The following is a 21,766-nucleotide window of genomic DNA, read 5'->3' as shown; positions in this document are numbered from 1 at the left end:
AAAGGATATTAAAAAATAAATTAATAAATTCATCAATATTGCCTTAAATGCTACTGAAAAGAATAAATGGTTCCATTGTCATGAGATAGTCATGAATACTAATCATTCCAGTTCCATGTCTCTAGTTTTTAGGGAGTTTTAATGAAGATAAGAGTTCTATTGTTAAAAAATTTTGAATAGTATCCTAAAGCTACAGTCACCAAACTTTCTCACATGACAAATTATCACCTATTTTTACTAACTGATAGGCTCACGTGTTCATCGTTTTCCCACTGACAAGCGCTCTACCAGTATTTGCTTCTGACAGAACGCAGAAGGAGCAGCGCCGGTCTTGGAAGAGTTGTTCAAAAGAGACAAAAAAGATGAAGATTTCAATGGATTCAGTGATTTGATAGACTAGACACTTAATTCCTCTAGGATTTCATGAAGTTAAAAATGGTTATGGAGGTGAAATGTGCATATATTCAGTTGTTGTTGTTGTTATCTATTCCATTATCTGGTCCAATATGTTGTTAAATAATTTTTTCCCAAAAGTGCGACTTATACTCCAGTGCGACATGTATATGATTTTTTTTGCCTTTATTACGCAGTTTTTGGCATCTGCGACTTATATTCTAGAGCGACTTATAGTCCAGAAACTGCGTTAACTGTTTTTCCCAGTTAATAGTTGCACTATTTTAGCTTGACTGTTGAAGCTACTTCAGAGTTAAATGACAAAAGAAGGTTAATAAAATAAAAATAGGGATCAAACTGGACCTCTATATCTGGCTTTAAAAAAAAAAAAAAGTTTTATTAAAGTATCCGATTGGGACTATCAGCAATGTATTAACAGACCGTAATCAGATGGGGGACCAAAAAAAAACCTGAAAGGGACCATCCCTAAATTTCATCATCCAACACCCCAATGGACAGAATAGTTTGCTTATAACAAAATAATTCGTCATAGCGTCTTATTTTGAAGGACACTGAGACACACAGGAAGAGATATAAGCATACATAAATATAACATTGCTAAAATGTTAACTGCCCTTTAGTATAGACCTTGATCTGGGCTGTACTTACATTTGCGCCATAACAGCAGTCAAAGAATGCGTCAAAGAATACAAAAAGGTTTTAGACAATTCTACCAAATGGTGACACACACACACACACAAACACACACACAAAAAAAAGGTTCTTTCATTTTCAAATTAAAAATTGTGCTGGCTCAATGATGAATTCAGCGACCGGCGTCTTGCTTGGCCCATAACTCCACAGGAGTCGGGCTCTGAATGCGATAATTACGAAGGAAACCGCCCGGATAATAGTCTCACTTTTTACACATATTGAACACTCGCCGCGTAAATTAAAAGGTCAAATTTGAATTTCTGCAAAGCAGCAAACATCGTTTCTGCTCCGGCAGACTGAAGACCACAACTCAGTCCCCCACCCCCACCCCAGAGAATTTTGCCTGACCGCCTCATTTTCCTGCTCACAGCCAGACCCATCAATTACAGTCGGCTCTGGAGGGGTTTGAGGGGAATATGTGGAGCAGTGGTACCTCATGGTGGTGTGCTGGTTTGGGGGCAGCAGGCTGTAGCAGGGCTGCATGCCGGCGACCGGGGTGGGCTGGCAGGACACGAAGATGGGCTGCTGGTACGACTGCTGAGGAACAGAAGCAAAGCGGCTGGTTTCAATAAAGCATCTAACATTTTGAATCCACGTTTGTTTGGTTTCGAGCTCTTAATTTGAACATTTGTTTTCTGAATGAAAAGAATGCTGTAAAACACCTGATAGGACTGCATTGGGGGGTACGGGACCATCATGCCTTGCACCTGGTTGGCCATATTGCTTTGCTGGTTGCCGGTGAGAGCGAGGCCGGGCGCCGCCTGCATGCCCAGTACGGTCTGGTAGCTGGAGGCGGGGTTTGGCATCAGGGCTTGTTGTGCTGAGGAGAGACGAGAGGAAAGGCCTGACATGAAGCGGGATGATGGCAGAACCGGGACGACAAATCAAGACTCTGCAGCCGATTGGGTTCGCGAGAAACCAGAAAGTCAATACATTTGATTTAGCTGGCAGCCGCTTCAACCTGCGGCGCGAGCAGCAATCCACGGGGAACAAAAAAAAAAAAACTCTTCAATGAGACATCTCATTCCAACAGTACTTATTAAAAACCCATTTAGAGAGGGCCGAGACAATTATACTAAAGACGAAGGAAAGACGCGCTCCAAATGGCGGCGCCGGCTCCCGACCGCAGGCGAGAGGCAAATCAGACACTTAAATGTCAAGGTGACAAAAAGAGACATTTGGAAATACTTTCCCTGGTGACACACACACACACACACACACACACACACACACAGACACACAAAGCTAGCAGCTGACAAAAGGAGAGGACGTCCTTTTGTGAAGGTGTCTTTACAGGCGGCTGCTCTGGGAGACAAAAGTACAAGGAGACAATGAAAGAGAGGAACCAGCAGGCTGCGCTATTTTTACCCTCCTTCAGCCAGCGTGTAACGATATCACACGCCATTCCACTCCGGCGGGCTGCGGGCGCGGACGCCCGTAAGGTGATGGAAGTGAGGGGCGGGAAAAGAGACCGGTTCACTGTGAGATTCGTAGCGGCCTCTCAGACAGCGTCCCGGCCCCGCGTCCCGCCCCTTGGACACTTTTTCGCATCAAAGCGTGAACCGATTCTTCCACTGGCGGGCTGGCTTTACCCACAGAGCCTCGGCGCCTTCTGGAGTTAGCACAAAGTCGCACTTTTTCCTCGCCGCTTCCTTCAGAAATAATGGCCGTTCTTCGCCTTTGTGGGTCAGCTTCATTTGTCCGCGTCAGATTCCCGGTCTCCCAGCGGGGGACGCCACATTTGCGGCTTCCAGATGACAGAACTGTGCCGCAGCCATTTCCAGAGACATATGGGCGGCGCCGTGAGCTCGGGCCACAACTGGAAGAAGCTCCGTGCAGTTAAGGAGCGGCGTGCGTGTGTGTGTAACAGCTAACAACCTCAGGTCGTGTCGTGGGAGAGGAAGAAAGGAAAGGGAAACTCAATAAACTGGTGGATGACTCCCAGGGAGACGTCTGAACCGGCACGAGAAACAAAAACACGGTGGAAAAAGAGGAACGTTTGTCCTCGAGTTGAGCCGCGGCGGCCGGCGCCCTTTTGTGAGAAACCAAAGGGAGTCGTCCGAGAGCTCAAAGAGGAAACGTTTTTCCAAATATGAACCATGACAAGACGGCGAGGCCGAGCGTTCCCCCCCGAACAACACGAAGCGGCGGAGACTCTGACTCATTAAAAGCCGCTTTGATTCGTCTGCGGCTGGTTCAAAGCTCCCTCAGATCGTTTGTAGTTTCCGTTCGGAGCGGAACGCGGCGGGAGGAAGGAGAGGAACCCGCTGCCGTTTGCTCTCCAAGCGTGCGACTTTGAACTGGATTTAGACCAATCAAAGGAGCCATTAGGAAGCCGGCGTCTGTGTGGCGCGTGTGGGCTGCTGCCCCTCCGTCCTGACACAAATCGACCGTACCTTGTTGCTGGGGCAGGTTCTGGCTCTGCGGGCAGTTGTAGGGCGGGGGGTTGGTGGGGGGCCGGTAGTGCTGCTGCTGATGGGAGCAGTGTGGATGGTGGCCCGAGGCGCAGTAACACGAGGAAATCTGCTGGAGAAAGCAAAGATTTGTGAAGGGGAACCATCAGGAAAACAAAAATCGGGACGCCATGTCCCAGCACGAGTGTGGGAGGGGTGGGTCACCTGCTGCACCGGCTGCTGGATGTAGGTGTGCTGTTGGAGCAGCGGCTGGTTGAGCGGCGCTGCGGAGAACACCGCCGAGTTGGAGCTGGGGTAGGCGTGGTTGGGGGCTTGCCCCGGGAGTTGGACGGGCACGCCCCCTGATGGGCCCGCCACCATGTAGCCGGTCATCTGCTGCGGCGCGGCCCCCTGCAGGACCATGGGCGACGGGTGGGAGCCGTACATGGGGGGATAGTGCCGGCCTTCTGGGGTAGAGGCGGCGCCGTCCCCGGGCGGCTGCTGCGCCAGAGTCATGTGACTGAACTGGGCACTGAGGACTTCAGGCTGAAGGAAAGACACGTGTGTGGCGTGAAACACGACAAACCTCAACAGCTGGAGCTTTCACTGGATGAAAACTATAACTTTAAAGGTTTGATATTAAGGTGTGGTAAGACAAACGCCATATAAACGCCTCCATTTGACCCCCCACAGAGAACCGCAATGATTTATCAATGACCTCAGCTTAAAATTTTTTGCTGCCATTCTAATGTTTTAACATGGAAACTACCGTTATTTTTAACTCCTATTCAACAAAAAAATCATGCTAAATCCTAATTATTTTCCTTCTCTGAGGCTAAAGGCCAATTTGGTCCAAACACAACAAGGTTTAAACAAACTGCGTCCGATCTGTGTCCACTCTCGAGTGAATTATTCATCCGTGTCAGCGGCGAACGCTGGTCCGGGGGTCGTCTCTGACACGTTGTTGGAAAACTTGTGCTTTCAGTCATGGATTATGCAGCGCTAACATCTGGTGATGAATTAAATATTAATGGAACTTTCCAGAAGCATAATTAGCCGCAGAGGCATGTCTTTCGCTCAAACCAGGTCAGAAATGAGGTTAAGCGGATGCGTGATCTACATATGAGCGCAGAGCCTCCTGCTGAACCTTTTGCTGCAGAAAACCGCCCGGTGATGGGGGCAAAGTGCCTAAAAAGGGTTCAAAGTAGCAGTTCATGACTTTACTGTGCCCAGTTTTCCTTCTTTTGGAGTTTAATTCATTCATAAATCCAGTTTTAACAGGGTAAATGCTAAAACACATCTATCAAAGTGGAGCTCAGACTGCGGAGGTTTTGGATAATTCAAACAAAAGTGATGGAAAATCCTTCAACTACATGATTTAGGTGGAAAGGAAAAACGGAGGAAAGGGGTTCTGTACCACTGTGTATTGTTGGGTAGAACAGACGGGCAGGAACTGAGAAGAGTGAAGAGGAGGAGGAGGAGGAAGAGGATAGGAAATCGTTGGGTGGAAGGTCTCCGAGGACGGCTGGAGAGCAGCGCCGATCGGCTGAGGAGTCAGGAAGATGTAGAAAAGGACAGCAGATGACAAACGGGAAAACGCCGGGAGCTCCGATTGTGAGCTGACGTGGATCGCCCTGAATTCAACCACTTCACTTTTTAACTCTTAAATTGGTCAAATTGTGGGGGGAGGGGCTTGGCGTCAGCAGCCAATCGTGGCAGCTCCAGTCTCAGAGGGTTAGGAAACACTAGCAGATGAATTGAGTCTCCATGACTTAGAGGTTAGTAGTGTGGAGTCTTGAGGTGTTGAGACACTCACCTGGGGGTAAAAGTGTTGCTGGGGCGCAGCAGGGAGTGGCTGCGGTGGGCTTTTCCCTTGCTGCTGGAGCCGGCCGGCGGCCGGGGCAACGCCGGCCGGGTTATAAACCACGGCGCTGCCGTCGGGGTGGACGAAGGGCTTGCCTGAGAAAATGAAAATCATAAATTCAAATGTCCGGTCCTGAAGGCGGAGGACACTCTGCTCTGAGGAGAGCTTCCACCCCAAAAGGAACAACCCTGGACCCTCTGCACGACGGCGTGCTGCGCTCACGATACAACATTTACAGATCCGGCCCATCTGCTGGCTGCATCTCGATCTGTTCGCTTCAGTCTGACGACTCATTTGATAGACAGACAGAGCGAAACCTCGCGCCAAAATGCAGCTCTGCCTCAAACGCATGAATATTCATGGAAACCACAAATAAAGACTTTTCGCTGCATTTTCGTGTCTTAAAACCTAAAGCTGCCTCACGCACCTGTGTGTGGATTGAGCAGAACGCTGCCAGGAGGAATCCCTGAGGCTTCGAGCGGGAACACGTAGTAGTTGGTTGTGTCGGCGGCTGTTGGGTGAGGCGGGAGGCTTTTGGTGGCGTCCAAATGTGCGGCGCCTCTGCTGTCAGCGGCGGGGTGGATCAAGGGAGTGCTGTGGACACCGGGCCTGGACGAGGCCGGCGCCGGGAGAGGCAGCTGGGGGCGGGACAGCGAGCTGGAAGAGGAGCCGACGCTGCTGCAGGACTCGGAACCTGAAGGAAAGGGCAGGAGGCCGAGCGTCAGCTGCAGCCTGACCTTCACAGGAGAACCTCTAGGAGTCTGACAGCAGCATCCTCGGGGTTACTAGGGCTCTTTCCACCCAGTTACATGTCTAAGTGGTCTTCTGTTCTGGCTTCTAGTGGTTTTATTAAACTCAGAACATGGAAAGAGCTAAAACATGATTTTGTCTGAATCCTCGAACCTCACATTAGTTTCCGAAGAAAATTAAAAAGAAATTTCCAGACTATTAAGGGGTCACCGCCCTGAAATCTTTGTAAAAAAACAAAAAAAAACATATTTTATCCCTTAAAGACAGACAAATCCCTTTTTTTCTTTTTTACATTTCTGATGATGACATTTTAAGGAAAACTAAATATTTATTTATTCAAGTCATGAATCAAGAGCAGACAAAAACAAAAAGTTGTTCAAAAAAGATCGTATTTATGATGTTGAGGCTACAATGGGCGGGCTCCAAACTACCTGCTCCGCTCCATTCTGACGGATCCATTTGTGGAGTCTTTGTTTTTCTCGTCGGCGCTTAATTCTGGCTAAAACTGGACGGCTGGATAGCTCCGATTTGGCTCGCCATTTTTGTCGCACCTCTAATGTTAGGTTGGGATTGTGAGGGGCTGTAAGCTAGCGGTAGAGCGTGTAAATGATCTAAATTCCTTCCCTACGCCTACATTTAACCGTCCAAACGGAGAGAGATGGAAAAATTGTGTCTTTGAATTCGGACGGCACCACCCCTTGATGAAATCATCAATATTTGCCGGTCATCTACGTTCATAGCATCGGCTTTAAACCTTTGTAAAGTTCTAAAGTACATGTAGCCTTCTGTGCTTCAGAGCACAGCCACATGAGCGGTACCGCACTTACACCTTAAGAAAAAAACGTTTTTGGACAGCACTGCCCCTTTGAATGCTCTTTCAAATGGAGGAGTAGGGATCAGATTTGACCAAAGACTTCACAGCAATGGGAAGAGGGGGCTGGGTCTCTCCGCGCCACAATTCAAGGGTTTTAACGAACTACAGCCGCTCTGCAGGAACTATGCCCTAGTAAACAACAGCTGTTTTTTGTTTATTTTGACTAAAAACGGCATAAATCATAGTTAAAGACTTAAAGACTTAACGACTGCGGCTTTGACAGAAGCAGCAGAAAGAAAGAAAGAAAGCAGAGCAGGTCAGAGCTCAGCTCTGCCGCAGCCTGCAGAATTTGGGATGTCAGCCACTCGGGTTGCAAATGTTTCATAGTGTGGAGTAAGCAGTTGAGCTAACTTCATCTCAGCTGCACTTTGCTGCACTTACACTTCTACATTATGCAGCAGTGCCTCACTGCTGGCTGTCATTGTTCTGCAGCTGGCAGCGTTCTGTTTATTTGCTCTGCTCTGTTACTTAGTGTTGACAGCAGACCTGCTGCAGGACAGTAAACGTGGTCTGAGAGCCTGTGATAATGGAGGTGCAGGAGGGGACGCTCTTCTTCTCCTTGCCTGTTTTGGATAGCCTCCCGGTGCTCTTGCTGCTGGCCGTGCTGTCCCCTCGGATCAGGCCGGGCGAGATGCCGCTGAAGCTGCTGGCTTTGGTGATGGCGGGCCGCGGGGCGAGCCGGTTGGAGCTGTCAGAGCTGTCGGTGCTACTCCACGGCCGCGGCTCGCCGGGGCGTGGCAGTGTGTCTGTCTCGGAGCTGCTCTGCCTGCTGGCACCGGACTGACCGGCGCGTAACCTGGTGACCAAAGAATTCCCACTGGTCATCTATGATGCAGAATGACCATTTGTATTCGTTTCCTTCAGTGATTTGCATCTCAGCTTTAACCCTTAAGCTCTCTACACTCCAGGCATGTGATGCAGATTTAAGAACACGCTAAGCGCATGTTTAGCCCATGGTGCTAGCTTCAACTTTCAACGAGAGTTCAACGTCTGTGCGTATTTTTACGTAGAGCCCAAAAAAGGTCCTAAAAATTCGACTAGCTATACGTGAACATGAGTCGGAAATGCACGCTTACGTAAACTTTTCATTGAAAGTAGCAGCTTAAGCGCGTGTTGCCGACGGCACCTAAATCGGAGACCCGTCTACGCAAGTCTACGTAATCGCGCGTAAATGATTCTGAGGTCAAAGCTCTCGCATTCGCGCGTCGCTAAGCAACTTTTCAAGTCCCTCTTCGGGCTCCATGTAAAAAAACACGCAGCCACTGAACGCGTGTCAGAAGTTAAACCAGTTGAACTTAGATCAAGCTCCGTACACTCCATGGGTAGCATCTTTTTTCAGACTCGGAAGTGCCAGCTTTTTGGAATCTCATCATGGAGGACGAATTAGTAATTGTGGTTTGGATCAAGATTTTGATGCCGCTTTGACGTTTTGCACCAAGCCACCTCCAGTCCAATCTGAACAGCGTATGCCAAAACCCTGTTCAAGAAATCCCGTTCAGCGCGTTCTTGAAGGCCGTTCGCATGCCTGGTGTGAACCAACATGAGGGTTAACTGGCTCTGAAACGTCATGTCTCTTTCTCAGACGGCAGAAATTTGTCCTCAGATCAGCATAGCTGCTCGAGAGCGATTGAGAAGGGATTCCGATTGGAGCGTTTTTACTACTGAAGCGACGGGGGCGGACCCACCTGAACATTTGGCGCCTCTGCTGGGAACTCAGGCAGGAGTTTTCATCCAGAGCGCTGAAGGGAGGATGGAGACGTTAAAAACTCCAGACTCATTTTTCCTTATTTGCAGAGGAAATTGAAAAAAACAACAAAAGGTTGCACTCACCCTCTGTCGATTATGAAGTGGTCTCCCTGTGGGTGAAAGGAGAAACGACGTCAACTTTCAAACAAAAACCCACATCTTGACTTTAAAGTCGCGTCAGATTTTTTGGAAACCGGCATCAGCGGCTCGTAGCAGGAAATCAACTGAATTTGCACATGAATAGACGTGACACAAAGATTTGTGAAACGCCCCCCCCCCCCCCCCCCCCCTCCCCCGCCGCCCACACAAACAGCTCTCACATCATGTGCGAAAATCCTTTCTCGGGCTCTCTGGTACTCCTCCTCCCTCTCCTCCATCGATTTGCTCCTCTTGTCAGCTTTCAAGCGCATTCGAATCTGGCAAGGACACACGCAGACAGACAGGCTCGTCTTTAGCAGCTATGTCAGGGACGCCAGATTGTCCCACGCTCACAAACATGTCATAAATGAAAGAGACAGCTTGGTGAAGGGTGGGGTGGGTGGGTTTAACTAAAAGAAAAAAAAAGAAAAAAAGACAAATAAAAAAAACCCACCATGCTGTCGTCCCGATCAAAGCTGGAGTTGTCTCGTTTGAGAATGTAACGTTTCTGAAAATCGTCCACCCTGTCATCGCTGATGTGCTCGGAGAATTTCTGATCAGGTCTGTGGAGGAGGAGGAGGAGGAGATGGGGGGGGAAATCACAAAAGCTTCATTTACTGCAGAAGCTGACAGCAGCATATGTTAACCAGCCTCCTCATGGACGGATGGCAGCGCAGCATCCTCCTCCGCCGATGGGATGCCGGCCGACTCACATTCGAGTGTTGGTGGTTTTGTTGATCACCACCGATTTCCCGCTCGGGTCCACCTTGTGGTCCATGCCGAAGTACGCCGCCACGCGGTGCAGCAGCATTCTGTGGTAGGACGTCATGGGGGGGAACTTCCTCTTTTGGCTCCTGCAGAGACAACACCGTTTCTCCTTTTAGGCCAAACCTTTTCATTCGGTAAATGTTTTTTAAGCATCCAATGAAAGGCGTCCGACTTCAAACGACCCGCTTCAGTGTTTGTTGAGCGGAGGCTGAACGTCTTACTCGTTATTGCTGATGAAATCCAGGATGTCCTGTTCCAGCTTCAGTAGCATGATTCGATCCCTGAGGAGAGAAAAAAAAGACAAATCTGAGATCCGGGATTAGCAGAAGATCACGTTTGTTATTGGAACCGTCAAAATGAGCCGATCCAGATAATCTCAGAGCAAATGAATCCCAAAAACTTTAAAGGAGACAAGCGTCAACTCTTTTCTTTCAAATAAATTTTAATGGGGTGTTCCTGTCCTCAAACTGATTTAAACAGAAGTTAAATATGAAAGTTCTAAGAACCTTTTTACTTGTGTTTCACTTTTACCCAATGGCTGTAGAACATAGACAAAACTTGTGGTCGCAGATGTTTTTTATTTAGTTCTGATGCAAAAAGGCACAGACAGTTTGAACAACAAAAAAAAAAAACTGATCTGCACCTGTTTTGATGATCGTATGGAGGCGTGGCTTCTCTTCCACGGCTACACGGAGGAGTGACTTTAGCACATTGTAGCTAACATGTTAAGTCATGAAGTCCCATGACGTTCATTGGTTCAGGACATCACTGTACATGAGAATTGATTCTTAACTGATATAACAAGATAAAGGGAGCAACAGCCTGATTGATGCACCTTCAAGTTAGTTTTACTGTGAAGAAAGTACTTTTCCTCTATTTGAAAAGGAGCTTTTTAACAAAACGTTGTTTTGATATTTTCTGGCCCAAATCTTGTAAAATTGCAGTTAGGAGACACGACAGAAAAACAAATATATTAAAGAAACAAACCCCAATATGCAGGCACACATACATTGAACCCCTTTTAAAGTTCAACCACATAAATAAAAACATTTAAAAAAAATGTAACTTTTTTAAATTTTGTGTTGCAGTTTTACCCTTTTTATTTCCTTCTTTCGGTTACAGTATTTTTGGGCCATAAGATCCAGTGGATTTTAGGAGACATTAAGCAAAACACCCATTTACTTCTATTTGACTACACTACCCAGAATGCCTAGAGACGCCAAGAGTCAGGCAATTGGTCAGAGAGATTGATGGGAAGTTTTGTTGTTCTTCCTATTTAACCTGCAATAATCAGCTTTTGCAAAGAGAAGAAGTTTATTGACAATGACTCAACATAGTTCAGGTGTTAAACAATATTCTCGCTTTTTCAGTTCATTATGTTGAAGCACTGTATGTATCACTCCGCCAGGTAGCTGACTACAGTACCCATGATGCTCCAACAATCCATCAGGGCAGCTTTGTAGTTCATTTAAATCGTACTGAAACATCTGGACAGATTTTGAATTGCTGTGTACCACAGAAAACCAAGTTCCGGGTTAAAACAACCAAAATTCATACATAAAGTATATCCTCGATTTTTCAGAAAACCTTAGAATTTTAAGTGTGCCTTATAGTCCAAAAAATACGTCAAATAAACAGTCTAAAACTGGTTTTCAGGATGGTTTTAATGGAGCAGATTAACGGTTCTTGACGGACAACGAAAAGTCAACCGAAAGCGCGGTAGCTGAGCTCACCTGGGATTGCTTTTCAATGTGTTGACCAGGAATTCGTGGAGATCGATGCCAGTGGAATCGGTGTAGTCCTGACTGGAATCTGAACACAAAGAGACAACCGTCCTGACTCCTCACTTCACAGACACTTCATCCAAAACGTCCCCAAACAGAGGAACACAATTAGCGTTGACAACTTCATTTTTCTAAACGATTCTCTAAACATAAAAACATCCTTAGAAGGACGTTCCACACGGTTACCTCTTCAAATTAACAGTAAATGAGAAGTCAGAGGTGAACACGGTTGTGACGATTCAAGGAAAGAAAGAGGCGAAGACGAAAAGAGAAAAACGGGTGAAAAAAAAAGCAGCAGAAAGGACAGGAGCACCGGTGGGAGTCAGGGGAGGCTGCTCCCCCTCTGTGGGGGTCTGCCTTTTATAATTGGAGGCTGCCTCATCAGTGGTGTTGCTCCACAGAGGAAAGCAGACACCTTTGCAAGCCGGTGGGAATCTGTGTAATTGCTTCGCACCTTGAGCTTTTTCGCAATTAACTGAATCACACCAATTATCAACCCATAATGAGATATCATTGAAAAAAAAAAATGGAGAAGTACTTTTGGACAAAAGTGGAGGAGTCAGAAAGAAACGTCTGGAACCGCATGTCCTCGGTGTGTCCCTATGGGATGCAATCATTGGAGGCCTGTAATTTGCCCGGTGATAAGTATCATTAAAGCATCGGGCTTCGTCTCAGCTTCCGTGATGGCACCGCCAGTCCGTCAGGGTTGGGAAAAAAATAAACTCCCTTCCAGATCGGGAAGCAGAGAAATGTGGACCAACGAGGCCTGAGGCGCTTCTCACAGAAGGTGACACGTTGATGGAAAAGCTTCCACCGTCACCGCCGCCGCAGACACGGTCAAAAGTTTTTCTGACACCAAAACAACATCGGAGGAAACCTTTTGCAGAACAAACGCACCTCCTAATTGACGAAAAAGTCCAATCATAATTTGTGAAAAATCAAAATCTGACACCTCAGAAATAGACATTTAGCTGAACTAGAATGGATTTGACGGTAACGCTGCTTAAGGCACAATGCGATTTGACAAAAAAGAAAAAAATATATACATATCTTTCATCACAATCAGTTCCTATTGGGATTAAGCCAGAAAGGTCAAAGTGTCATTAAAACAATTAGAAAGATTGTTTTTACAATGTTCCATTCAATTGAACATTAAATTCCATTAAAAAAATGTATAAAACCAACTGAAAATATAAAAACCTGCTTTAAAGAAAAATATGATGAATATTTGTTTGTTTTTTTGCTAAACGTTCCCAAGTTTCTCTTAAAAGGCGAAAAGTTTTATTGGAATTTCACATTTTTGTGGATTTTTTTGACAAAAAAAGTCTTTATGAGGCACAAACACTAAATTTTCATGCTGATATAATTGACATTAAAACATTTTTAAGTTTTGCCTTAATGAAGGCAAAAAAATAAAACTTTTTTTTAAACTAAGAAAAAAAGCAAAAGGATTCCCCCCCCCCAATGAAAGGAAACTAAAATGGGTTTGACACCTAGGGGTCTCTGAGGGGTTTCCTTTCGTTTCTCACCTCTTGACAGCATTTTTCGCGGCGCTTTCTCAGGTTTGTGCACCTTGTCACAGCTGCTCTCCTCCTCAGCTTGGTCCTTTGCGCCTCGTTCTTCGTTTTCGAACGTTTTCTGTCAAGTGACAAAAAAAAAAAAAAAACCTAAAACTTGATCTATTCACGAAAACATCATTTTACAACTGTGTCCAAAATCTGAGATTCTGTTTGATGGACAAGATTTTAATTGAAAAGGCGGCTTCAATATGAAGCCTGTGACGGTGCTTCAGGTCTTGGGTTAATTAGACAGTGTCATGTGCAACAGAGGCCCCAGCCTGACACTTAATAAACCCTCCTGTTTTATCACCCGGAGCCGGGTCCCTGCCGGCGATAACGCGCCCAGAAATTCCAGATCACTATGACAATTAATCTTCCAGATTAGCTTGTTTTTATTAAACTATCTGAATAAAACATGAACCTCCGTCTAAAATTAAACATCACAGCACATTTCCTTCCATTATACAAAAACAAAACAGAACGGGTTGGGGGGGGTTACTGTAATCCCTCGCCAACTGTTGGGGAGTTTTTGAAATCGATAGTGTTGGAATCCGGCTGGAAGGACGCGTGATATCTATTTCAGACCGTTTTTAAGTGTGCACGCGGTTTTTCCTCGACTCTAAACTTTCAGATTCTGCTCTGCAGAGCTGAATCTGATTTGCAGAGGTCGGAAGGAAAAGCGGTGCCACCGCCGCCGCGCTGTAAGTGGATTAAACACAGGTCTGCGAACATCAGGGAGGCTGTGAGGGAGAGAAGATGCAACGGGGGTGAGAAGTGTGACCTGGCGGTAGAAGAGACGCTTGTAACCAAAAAGAAGGTCAAGAGTTTGATCCTTGTAACAGCTGTGGAGCAAGATAATGAAATGCCGCGTCTCCCCCGCGCTCCAAACGAGCAGAACGCATGTGAAAATGTAAAATGGAAATGAGGAAGCCACTAATTGCCTGAGCGGGAACCGGCGCAGTGGAAGTGACAGAGTGTTGCTGTGCGTCTTCGTCAAAGCAGCAAAGAAGAGGGAGAGCGTTTCTTCTCTTCCCTTTGGGCTGGAGCGCCGAGGTTCGCCGCTTAATGCCACCCTCGGCACGGAATAGCGCCGCGTTGATGTGCAGCTGTTGTGAGCCGCCTCATTTGTTTCCCGACATCCGTTTACCTCCAGATGAAAGGAGGAACAGCATGAAAAGGATGGTCGTGTGAATGCGTAATGAACGTGCTGTCAGTTGGAGACAAAAAAAAGGTGCGGCGAGTGCTTGGCGGCCCACCCCCGATTTGGAAGTGACAGCCAGGACACAATGAAGGGGCCAGATGCAGATTCTCAGGGAGCCTTTAGAGCCGAGACGGTACAGTCAAGAAGCCAACAATGGGACGTGTTCGTCTTCTGGTGCCTTACCGCGCCCCTCTAGGTGGGTTTGGCACTAAAGAAGTTTCCACTTGCGGGGGGAGGGGGTGCTGGGGTTATTTTCAATTAGAGCGCTCCGCGGCTCTGTGTAGCTGACGTGTGGAAATTGTAATTTCCTCGACATGATTGATGGCAGTAATACAGGCCGTCGTGTGTGTGCAGCCGACGCTGTGGGAATAACACCGCCCTGTGGTCATGGAGCTCAATGCTGACTGGCTGGAACAGATTCACCTGGGGTGGGTGGGTGGGTGTGTGTGTGTGTGCGTGCGAGTGCGTGTGTGTGTGGAAGCACGGCAGGAGTTGTGCAGATTGGTGTGTAATTGAGAACGTTAGTTTGGGGGGTGGGGGTGCCTGGAGGTATGGTGCAAAAGAAAGGTTGACTTAGCAAAGTAATGGCAGCTGGAGCTCTGTCGGTTTGGTTTTTGATGATTGGCGTTTCCAGGGCGCAGTCGGGTAGTTAATCAAAGCCGTCAGAGAAAAAGGTGTTTATAAAGCATCACAGGCTTATCTGCTACACCGTAATGGGATTAAATTATTAGTGCATTTAAGGTCAGTGCTTTTCAAATCACAATGAACAGGCTTTGGCTTTAAAAACAGAACACAAGTGTATCATCTGCGTAAATAGGTTCCACAAGGAAAATTAAATTATTTAACAAATTATTTCTAAAAAGCTTCAGATATGGGTCCAAATAAATTGCAACTTAAAAAGAAATAGGTTTGTAAGACAATCTAAGGTCAGTGCTTTAAAAAACAGAGCATGAGAGCATCATCTGCATAAAGGAGTTTTTAAACACATTAAAAAAATCTATAGAATTGGGTTCTAAAAGAATAAGTAAATATATTGAGTTTTAAATAAAGGGGTTGAAAGACAGTCCAAGGTCAGTGCTTTTAAAGAAAATGAACGGTCTTCAAAGATAAAAAATGAGTGCATCGTCTGCATAAATGAGTTCCAAAATAAAGAAAGAAGCATACAAAAGTATTTCAAAATATGTTCAGAAATGGGCTCAAACAATAAGTACATGAAATGTAACTAAGAATTGAAGAATACTTCAAAGTAAATAATTTGCTAAACAATGACTTTAAATCAGTTGAAAAAAAATCATGAATGTCTTCTAGATTTTGAAGCATTACGGCAGATAATAAAGACGTTAGCTTTGGAGCAATTGACAAATAGGCTAAAAAAGACAAATATCTGGAAATGTATGACATTATTGAAGCTATGATGGGTTTAAGGAGTTATATTTGCAACAATAAGAGTAGTTATGAAACAAATACTAAGGAAATAATATTTCTACCTCTAGCGAAGCGAAATTTGCACCAGCCTACATCATCTGGGAGTATAATAACTTGTGAGAGCATCAGTTAGTGTATTTGACCAAATACAGATGAGAGAAATGAACGGTACTTTTGAAAAGAAAGAAGTACTCAAAATTTAAAGCAAGAGAAATCGAAGGTTTGCAATAAACTCTTTGTTTAGTCGTTGATAAAAAAAAAAAAATTCTTGTAATTATAGGAGGAGAATATGTTTTGGATTTTTTGTATGATATTTAATAATGTGTTTCTCATTAAACAAGAACTCAATGTCAACACTACGTTTGGGAAATAACAGATAAAAACAAAACATATAAATAATCAAAAATAATAACAGATTTGTCAATTGCATATTTGAAGTACAGGACAAGATCGCTGCCAGAATCCTGAAAAACTTTAGCATCCATTAGTTATTATCCATTAACTATTATTTTTCAAAATCAAACTTTTTTGGTTATAAATACATGTCTCCCCTAACTTAGAACAAACTAAATAAAATGTCTAGTGATTTGTGGAATTACTACAATAAAAACTAAAGGAAAGCTCCTTTTAATCTTTAAAAAAAAAAAAAAAAAAAAAAAAAAAAATCAAGAATGCATTTAAAAGTATAGGAAATCTTGTATTTGATTAATCAAAACTCATTTAGTTGTTTTTTTTTAACAGTTAAACTTGCAATAAAAAGTCTGAATAAAGAAGATCTCTTAAGATTTTTGGCAGGTTTCTGTTTCTGCAGACTTGGCTTCTTATCAGAACCTCCATAGTAACCAGTTTAGTAGTGTTTGAGCACAGATTATGGGATGCCACGCTTGCATTAATGCAAAATTAGAGCTCAATAACAGAAGGAAGAACAGCCCAATTAAAGCCCCACCCCTTCTGATTATAATAACTTTCCGTGCACTGATTGTAATGTTCGGATGGAATTGGTTTCCACCAGCAGGTCTAGCACAACACAAGGTCAAAAAACACTCAGGCTGTGGGCGGGGAGCTTTACCTGCGGTGCTGCCGGAGGCTCGGGAATGGGGCAGGGCAAGGATTCTTCGCACACTGCCAAACTCCGCACGAGCTTTAGCCTGGTGCTGGACTAATGTGGGGGGGAGGATGCAGGTAGGTGGGCACAGTTAGAAACCATGCACACACACTCGGACAAAATGCTTCAACATCACAGCGACAAGCCGGAGTGAGACAGGAAAAGAAAAAGCAGCCGGGGAGCACGACCCATTCCTGCAGGCAAATGTTTCCCTTCTCGGCTGGCGCTTTCCAGCGACTGGGCCTTTTAAAAGTTTCAGACATTTCATAAAACTGACAAGTACAATTTCTAATGTTTTTGTCAATAAAATATCAGCGGCGGCGTGCACACCGACGCTGCTGCACCAAACTTCCCATCTCAGCTCCAGAAAAGAGACAAGTCTGAGCATCTGTGTGCAGCATGCAGGTCGAGCAAACCGTACCTTAGAGTGCTTCACCGGCTGGACAGGGGAGATGGGGTTGGGTGGGAAAGGTGGAGAAGCATTTTGAATCATTGTGCAAAAGCTTAAGTGACTCTGAATTCGCGAGAACAGAAATGAACTCCAAATGTCCAACAAAGCAAATCTGAAAGAACAGAACGTGTCACTTCCCTGGAGGAGGGACTCTTTTCTGCAGAGCTGCACAGGATTCTGCAGCGTCCTCCCACAAACAGGCTTCATAACAAACGGAAAGAAAGAAACAAGGTGGCACAGATTTGGATGGGGGGGGGGGGGGGGGGGTGTTCTGCTTCCTTCTGATCCATTTAGCTGTCATGTGAAGCAGGCTCTTAAGGTGATGTTGCTGGAAGCCGGGAGAGGCTGATCAACCATCCGTGCGCTTTATGCACCAGTGCATGTGTGTGTGTGTATGTGTGTGTAAACAGAAGGTTTCTCAGCAGCAGTGGAGGGGGGGAAAGCAGGGCGGGGCACGGCCGGGCGGGGGGGGTTGGGGGGGGGGGGGGGGGGGTTTATCTGGCAGCAGCCTGAATTGTACCGGTGCCCAGCTCTCTGCTTCCTGATTCCCGACATGAACCAACACACGTGTGCGCGCACACACACACACACACACACACACACAGCTTTGTCCTTCCTACCTGTCCTCTAAAATAAAAAAAATAATAAAATCAAAGTGAGCCTGCCCCCCACCCCCCACCTCTCCATTGCGGAGCTCCAGGCCAAATAACACCTATAAAAAATTGAAGAGGGCTTCTGTTTGCCTGCCTGTGACACGCTGCGCCCCGTTCTGTTTCAGGGTAATGTGGACGTAGAGGAGAGGGCGGGGGCGGCCAGGGACCGTGCGCGCACCGCTACACCGGCTAATTGAGCGGCGTGGGGGCCGGAGGGGAGCGAACAATGCCGGCAGGAGATAGAAGAAAAGGGGCGAAAGGAAAGGGCTGAAGTCAGCAGAAGTAGGGCGGCCAGCGGCCACATGTCCTGCTGCAGAGGACACCGCTCCACTCTGGAGGCAGATGGTGCCAAAGTCATTCCGACTTTCCTCTGCCGGAATGCTTTCCCGCATCCCAGCAGATTCCTCACCAACCACCCTCTGCCCCAAACGGACGCCAACAAATACGAATCAACTAGAATAGTGTCATAGAAAAGGGGAAATTAACCCAAAGGAGGTAGGTCCCCACTGTTGCTAGGTGGTTGCCAGGTAACACCTTACCCCTAATTTTTTTGGGGTAAAATTCCAAGATATCTGTCAGCCTTCACTGTTCAGACAGACAGACATGATATCAAAGGACTTTTCTTTGAATCATCCAAACCAATCGATCAATAGATTATCAATGTTTCCTTTTTCTAGTTTTATTTTGCCAACAGTCGGTTTTTTAGTGAATCTAGAGACCCGTAGGCTCTTATTTTAACTCTCTTCATGCAACGTTCCCCCCATGCTGGTGTCCCTCTGCTCGTCAGAGTAACTCAGATGAAGAAGTTGGTAGATAAGCCAGGATTTGAGCTCCGATTATCTGCCTGCCCTACTCGCCGGCGATCCCTGCCTCCAATCACAAGGCCAGATTGGCCTGAATGTTATTTTTAGTTCTTCACGTTTCCAAACTAAACTTCAACTCCTCCATTCAGCACCAGTTTTAGAGAAAATCTCCATTTTCTCACTAACGTTTTTTTTTTGTTGTTGATTGATCTGAACTGAATCCTCCACTTTATTGCCTCAAAATATGGAAATCTTTGCAGGGTTTTCATGGAGGGGGGGTTGAGCTGAAGCACCTGGGAGACTCCTCCTCAGTGTCACGGGTGACAGGAGATCCCCGAGGCGGTTGCTGTTTGACGTCTGCTGTCACCGAATTTTCATGGAAATGAGTGCAGAAAAGAGTCAAAATGTTTGCCGAGGCTGTCAGGCGTCTTCAGCTCCTTCTGGGTCCAGTCAGGTCATTAACCCACTTAGCCCCGAGGCACCCTGTAACCATGGCAACTGCGCCACTCGTGTAGGGAATCAAGTCTGAGCGGGTTAAAACACCGCTTGCAACTGACACTTCATGCTACTGGAGAGCACGGCTAGCTATTGTCTAAGTCTAAGTCTAGTATCTTGGTAACAGAAAACGGCTCTTTTACCTGCTTGTTGCTGCTGCCGTCGTGTTCGTCCCTGCAGCTTTGGCTCGGCTCTGACGCCTCAGAGTTGCTGGCGTTGTCTTTCGCAGATGTCAGCCTTTCAGCCGCCTCGGAAACCTTCATCGTTTCAGTATTTGCAATGTCGGACATTCTCATTGCAAAGTCTCAAAGGAAGACGACGGCAAACTAGAAGAACCTAAAAGACAAAAGGGCATCTTAAGAACAAAATGCAAAAAAATGCCCTAAATTTTACCCCATTAGAGTCAGTAATAACCCAAATAAAAGTATAGATTTGATCAGGTTGTAGCAGTTTTTTTAAAGCCTCTATCGGCACCAGTAGTGTAGGTTTCATGCGAGCTTGTTGAGAGGATTTGCATCATTAGCTCCTCTCCCAGCGAGCCGCACAGTGAAGTTCGGGTCAGAATAGCACAGTTTGGCCCATTAAGCCTTTGCTTTCCTTCTTGCCAAGAGTGTTGGCCAGATTGCAAAGCCGTGTTAGTGACATGACAGGAGAAACAGACCAGTGCACCAAGGTGGCTTCTCAATAAATCACTGTAGGGTTTAGCACTTTGAGTCCAAACACCAGGCACTTTGAAACCTTCAATATTTTTGGTTAAAAGCCCAACGGTAAAAATTCGAATCAGCCAGTCCGTGGGTTTAGATGTAGATTTAGTCCAACTTTACCAGTTTCCGTTGATCTGGGAATGCTTTCCACATGTTTAGAGCTGTTGAGAGGGATGTTTGACCAGTCTTCTACAAGATCTACAACCTAATACCTCATGGCGGAGCTGCTGTTGTGCCCAAAGGCTTCCACTTTATCTAATCACAGAGTGTTGTTGGTGTTTAAAGATATTAAGTTGAAGTATTGCTTTATTCAAATAGTGAATCAGAAGCAGATTTAAAAAATAAAATGCAATTTGACAAAGATTGTATATGTGATGTAGAAAATACAATCGGAGGGCAACAACCTCTCTTCTGGCGCATCCACTTGCAGACAAATGGATCCATGTTTGTCTTCATTTTCCTCGTCTGAGCTTGTTCAAAACTGTATGTCTGCATGGCTCCAATATTGATCGCCATTTCTGTTGCACCAATAATACTAGGTTGGGGGTTTGAGGAAGTGTAAGCTAGCAGTGAGCGTGTGAAAGAGGGCTTTCATCAATGTGAAGTGAGTCTCGCCCAACTCAGAAGCAAATTTTTTAATCAACTACTGTTGCTCTGCAGAGACTACATCCTAGAAAACAATTTTTTTTTTGTTCATTAACAGCAAAATAATAATCAAAAGAAGAATACATCAAAAGATGATCAGAGTGGGTCCTTAAGTGATTGAATGTATACACCTGTGTCCAAGAGACATTGAAACAGCAGAATAGCAGTGCATTTCTTTGTTGCAGGACTGCAAAAAACTATCCTTAAAATCTACCACCTGCGTGTTTTCCAGCTATTCCCGTCCCACTTGCTATTCATTACCTGGATCAGGTGTGTGTAGTCAATCAGAACCTGGAATCACCTGATCCAAGTCATCAGCAGCGAGTCGAGTATGGATTTCTGAAAGCCCTGACAAAAAAACTTAGGGATGCTTTTCCTCACAGCCTCCATTTCCAATTTGCCCTCAAAAGCTTTCTAGTCAGAAGCTGCTGCCACAACAATAAAAGACCCAGACTGTCTACAGGCGGCTCTAATTGTTTGGAAAATTTAGTCAAGCACAACTTGGCCAAGGAACAAGATGCAGAAACATCAGGTATTCCCTAAAGGAAGCTGGACTTGTAAGACGTTGGTGATCACAAGAGAATCCCTGCTACAAACATGCTCATTATAGGGGATTACACTAGAAATAATGTGCTCTATTGGTCGCTGAGATACACTTTTTAAGGAGACAGTTAAGATAATTTGGTTTCACTGGAATTATTTGGACTGAAATTACATTAAAAGTTTTTTTTTAATGTTTTTGCATTCTTTGAAGGGTCCCAAGAAAATTCCGAAATTAATAAAAAAAAAAAAAACACATTAAAAACAAATTATGTTCACTTGCATACAGATGTTTAGACCGGAATGAGCTCAGTTCTGCTAAGCGACGTCCTGGATGTGCCTGTGACTGTTAAACTGAAGGAAACAGGAAACTCATCTAAAAGCAGAAACGTGCTGCTTCATGGTCTTATCCCCCTTCCCCTCCTACTATCACCCTCCTTCCCCCCCTCTTTCTAACGTCCCTCTCTCTTCTTCCCCTCTTTCCTTTTCCGTCCGGTCCAACACCAAAGATCTTCAAACATGTTTGAAATTAATAAAGTTTGGCCTCAATTACAAAAGGGGTTTATTCAGACATACCTTTGGTTTGTCTGAAGATTAATAACCCCTCTTGTTAAAGTAAAATATGTCCAACACAAGAGGCCCTCAGCTCTCATCTGTTTGCCCAGCTGTTGGACAGGACAAGGTAAAAAAAATAAAAATAAAAAAAAAAAAAAATAAAAAAAAAAAAAAAAAAAATAAAAGCAGAAACGTGCTTCTTTTAC

The 21,766-nt window shown here is 45.4% G+C and overlaps 1 protein-coding gene across 37 annotated transcripts in view; it reads right to left on the bottom strand.

Annotated features, from left to right (window-relative positions):
* Positions 1-21,766, bottom strand: part of r3hdm1 (R3H domain containing 1) — a 42,839-nt gene that overhangs the window by 7,001 nt on the left and 14,072 nt on the right. For 4 of the 37 annotated variants that reach the window (XR_013647948.1, XM_023965468.2, XM_078932349.1 and 1 more), the window contains exons 3-19: positions 19,260-19,452; positions 12,954-13,062; positions 11,374-11,452; positions 9,862-9,921; positions 9,586-9,726; positions 9,327-9,435; positions 9,055-9,150; positions 8,819-8,844; positions 8,674-8,727; positions 7,552-7,784; positions 5,792-6,058; positions 5,317-5,459; positions 4,918-5,046; positions 3,726-4,046; positions 3,504-3,633; positions 1,770-1,927; positions 1,541-1,644 (exon numbers count right to left, since the gene is read on the bottom strand). Coding sequence is in view for 30 of the 37 variants with exons in the window: in XM_023965468.2 (XP_023821236.2) it covers positions 1,541-1,644; positions 1,770-1,927; positions 3,504-3,633; positions 3,726-4,046; positions 4,918-5,046; positions 5,317-5,459; positions 5,792-6,058; positions 7,552-7,784; positions 8,674-8,727; positions 8,819-8,844; positions 9,055-9,150; positions 9,327-9,435; positions 9,586-9,726; positions 9,862-9,921; positions 11,374-11,452; positions 12,954-13,062; positions 19,260-19,412 (2,312 nt within the window). In the remaining 7 variants the exon portion in view is untranslated. Of the gene's footprint in view, positions 1-1,540; positions 1,645-1,769; positions 1,928-3,503; positions 3,634-3,725; positions 4,047-4,917; positions 5,047-5,316; positions 5,460-5,791; positions 6,059-7,551; positions 7,785-8,673; positions 8,728-8,818; positions 8,845-9,054; positions 9,151-9,326; positions 9,436-9,585; positions 9,727-9,861; positions 9,922-11,373; positions 11,453-12,953; positions 13,063-16,678; positions 16,769-17,135; positions 17,154-19,259; positions 19,453-21,766 lie in introns of all 37 variants that reach the window. The other 33 variants (XR_002875142.2, XM_023965437.2, XM_023965450.2 and 30 more) reach the window with 20 other exon arrangements.

The sequence above is a fragment of the Oryzias latipes genome, chromosome 2, assembly GCF_053564925.1.
Source record: "Oryzias latipes strain Hd-rR chromosome 2, Olatipes_Hd-rR_3.1".
In the NCBI taxonomy this organism is placed as follows: Eukaryota; Metazoa; Chordata; class Actinopteri; order Beloniformes; family Adrianichthyidae; genus Oryzias; species Oryzias latipes.
The sequence above is the reverse complement of the archived record's forward strand: the minus strand, read 5'-3'. Positions and strand labels throughout refer to the sequence as shown.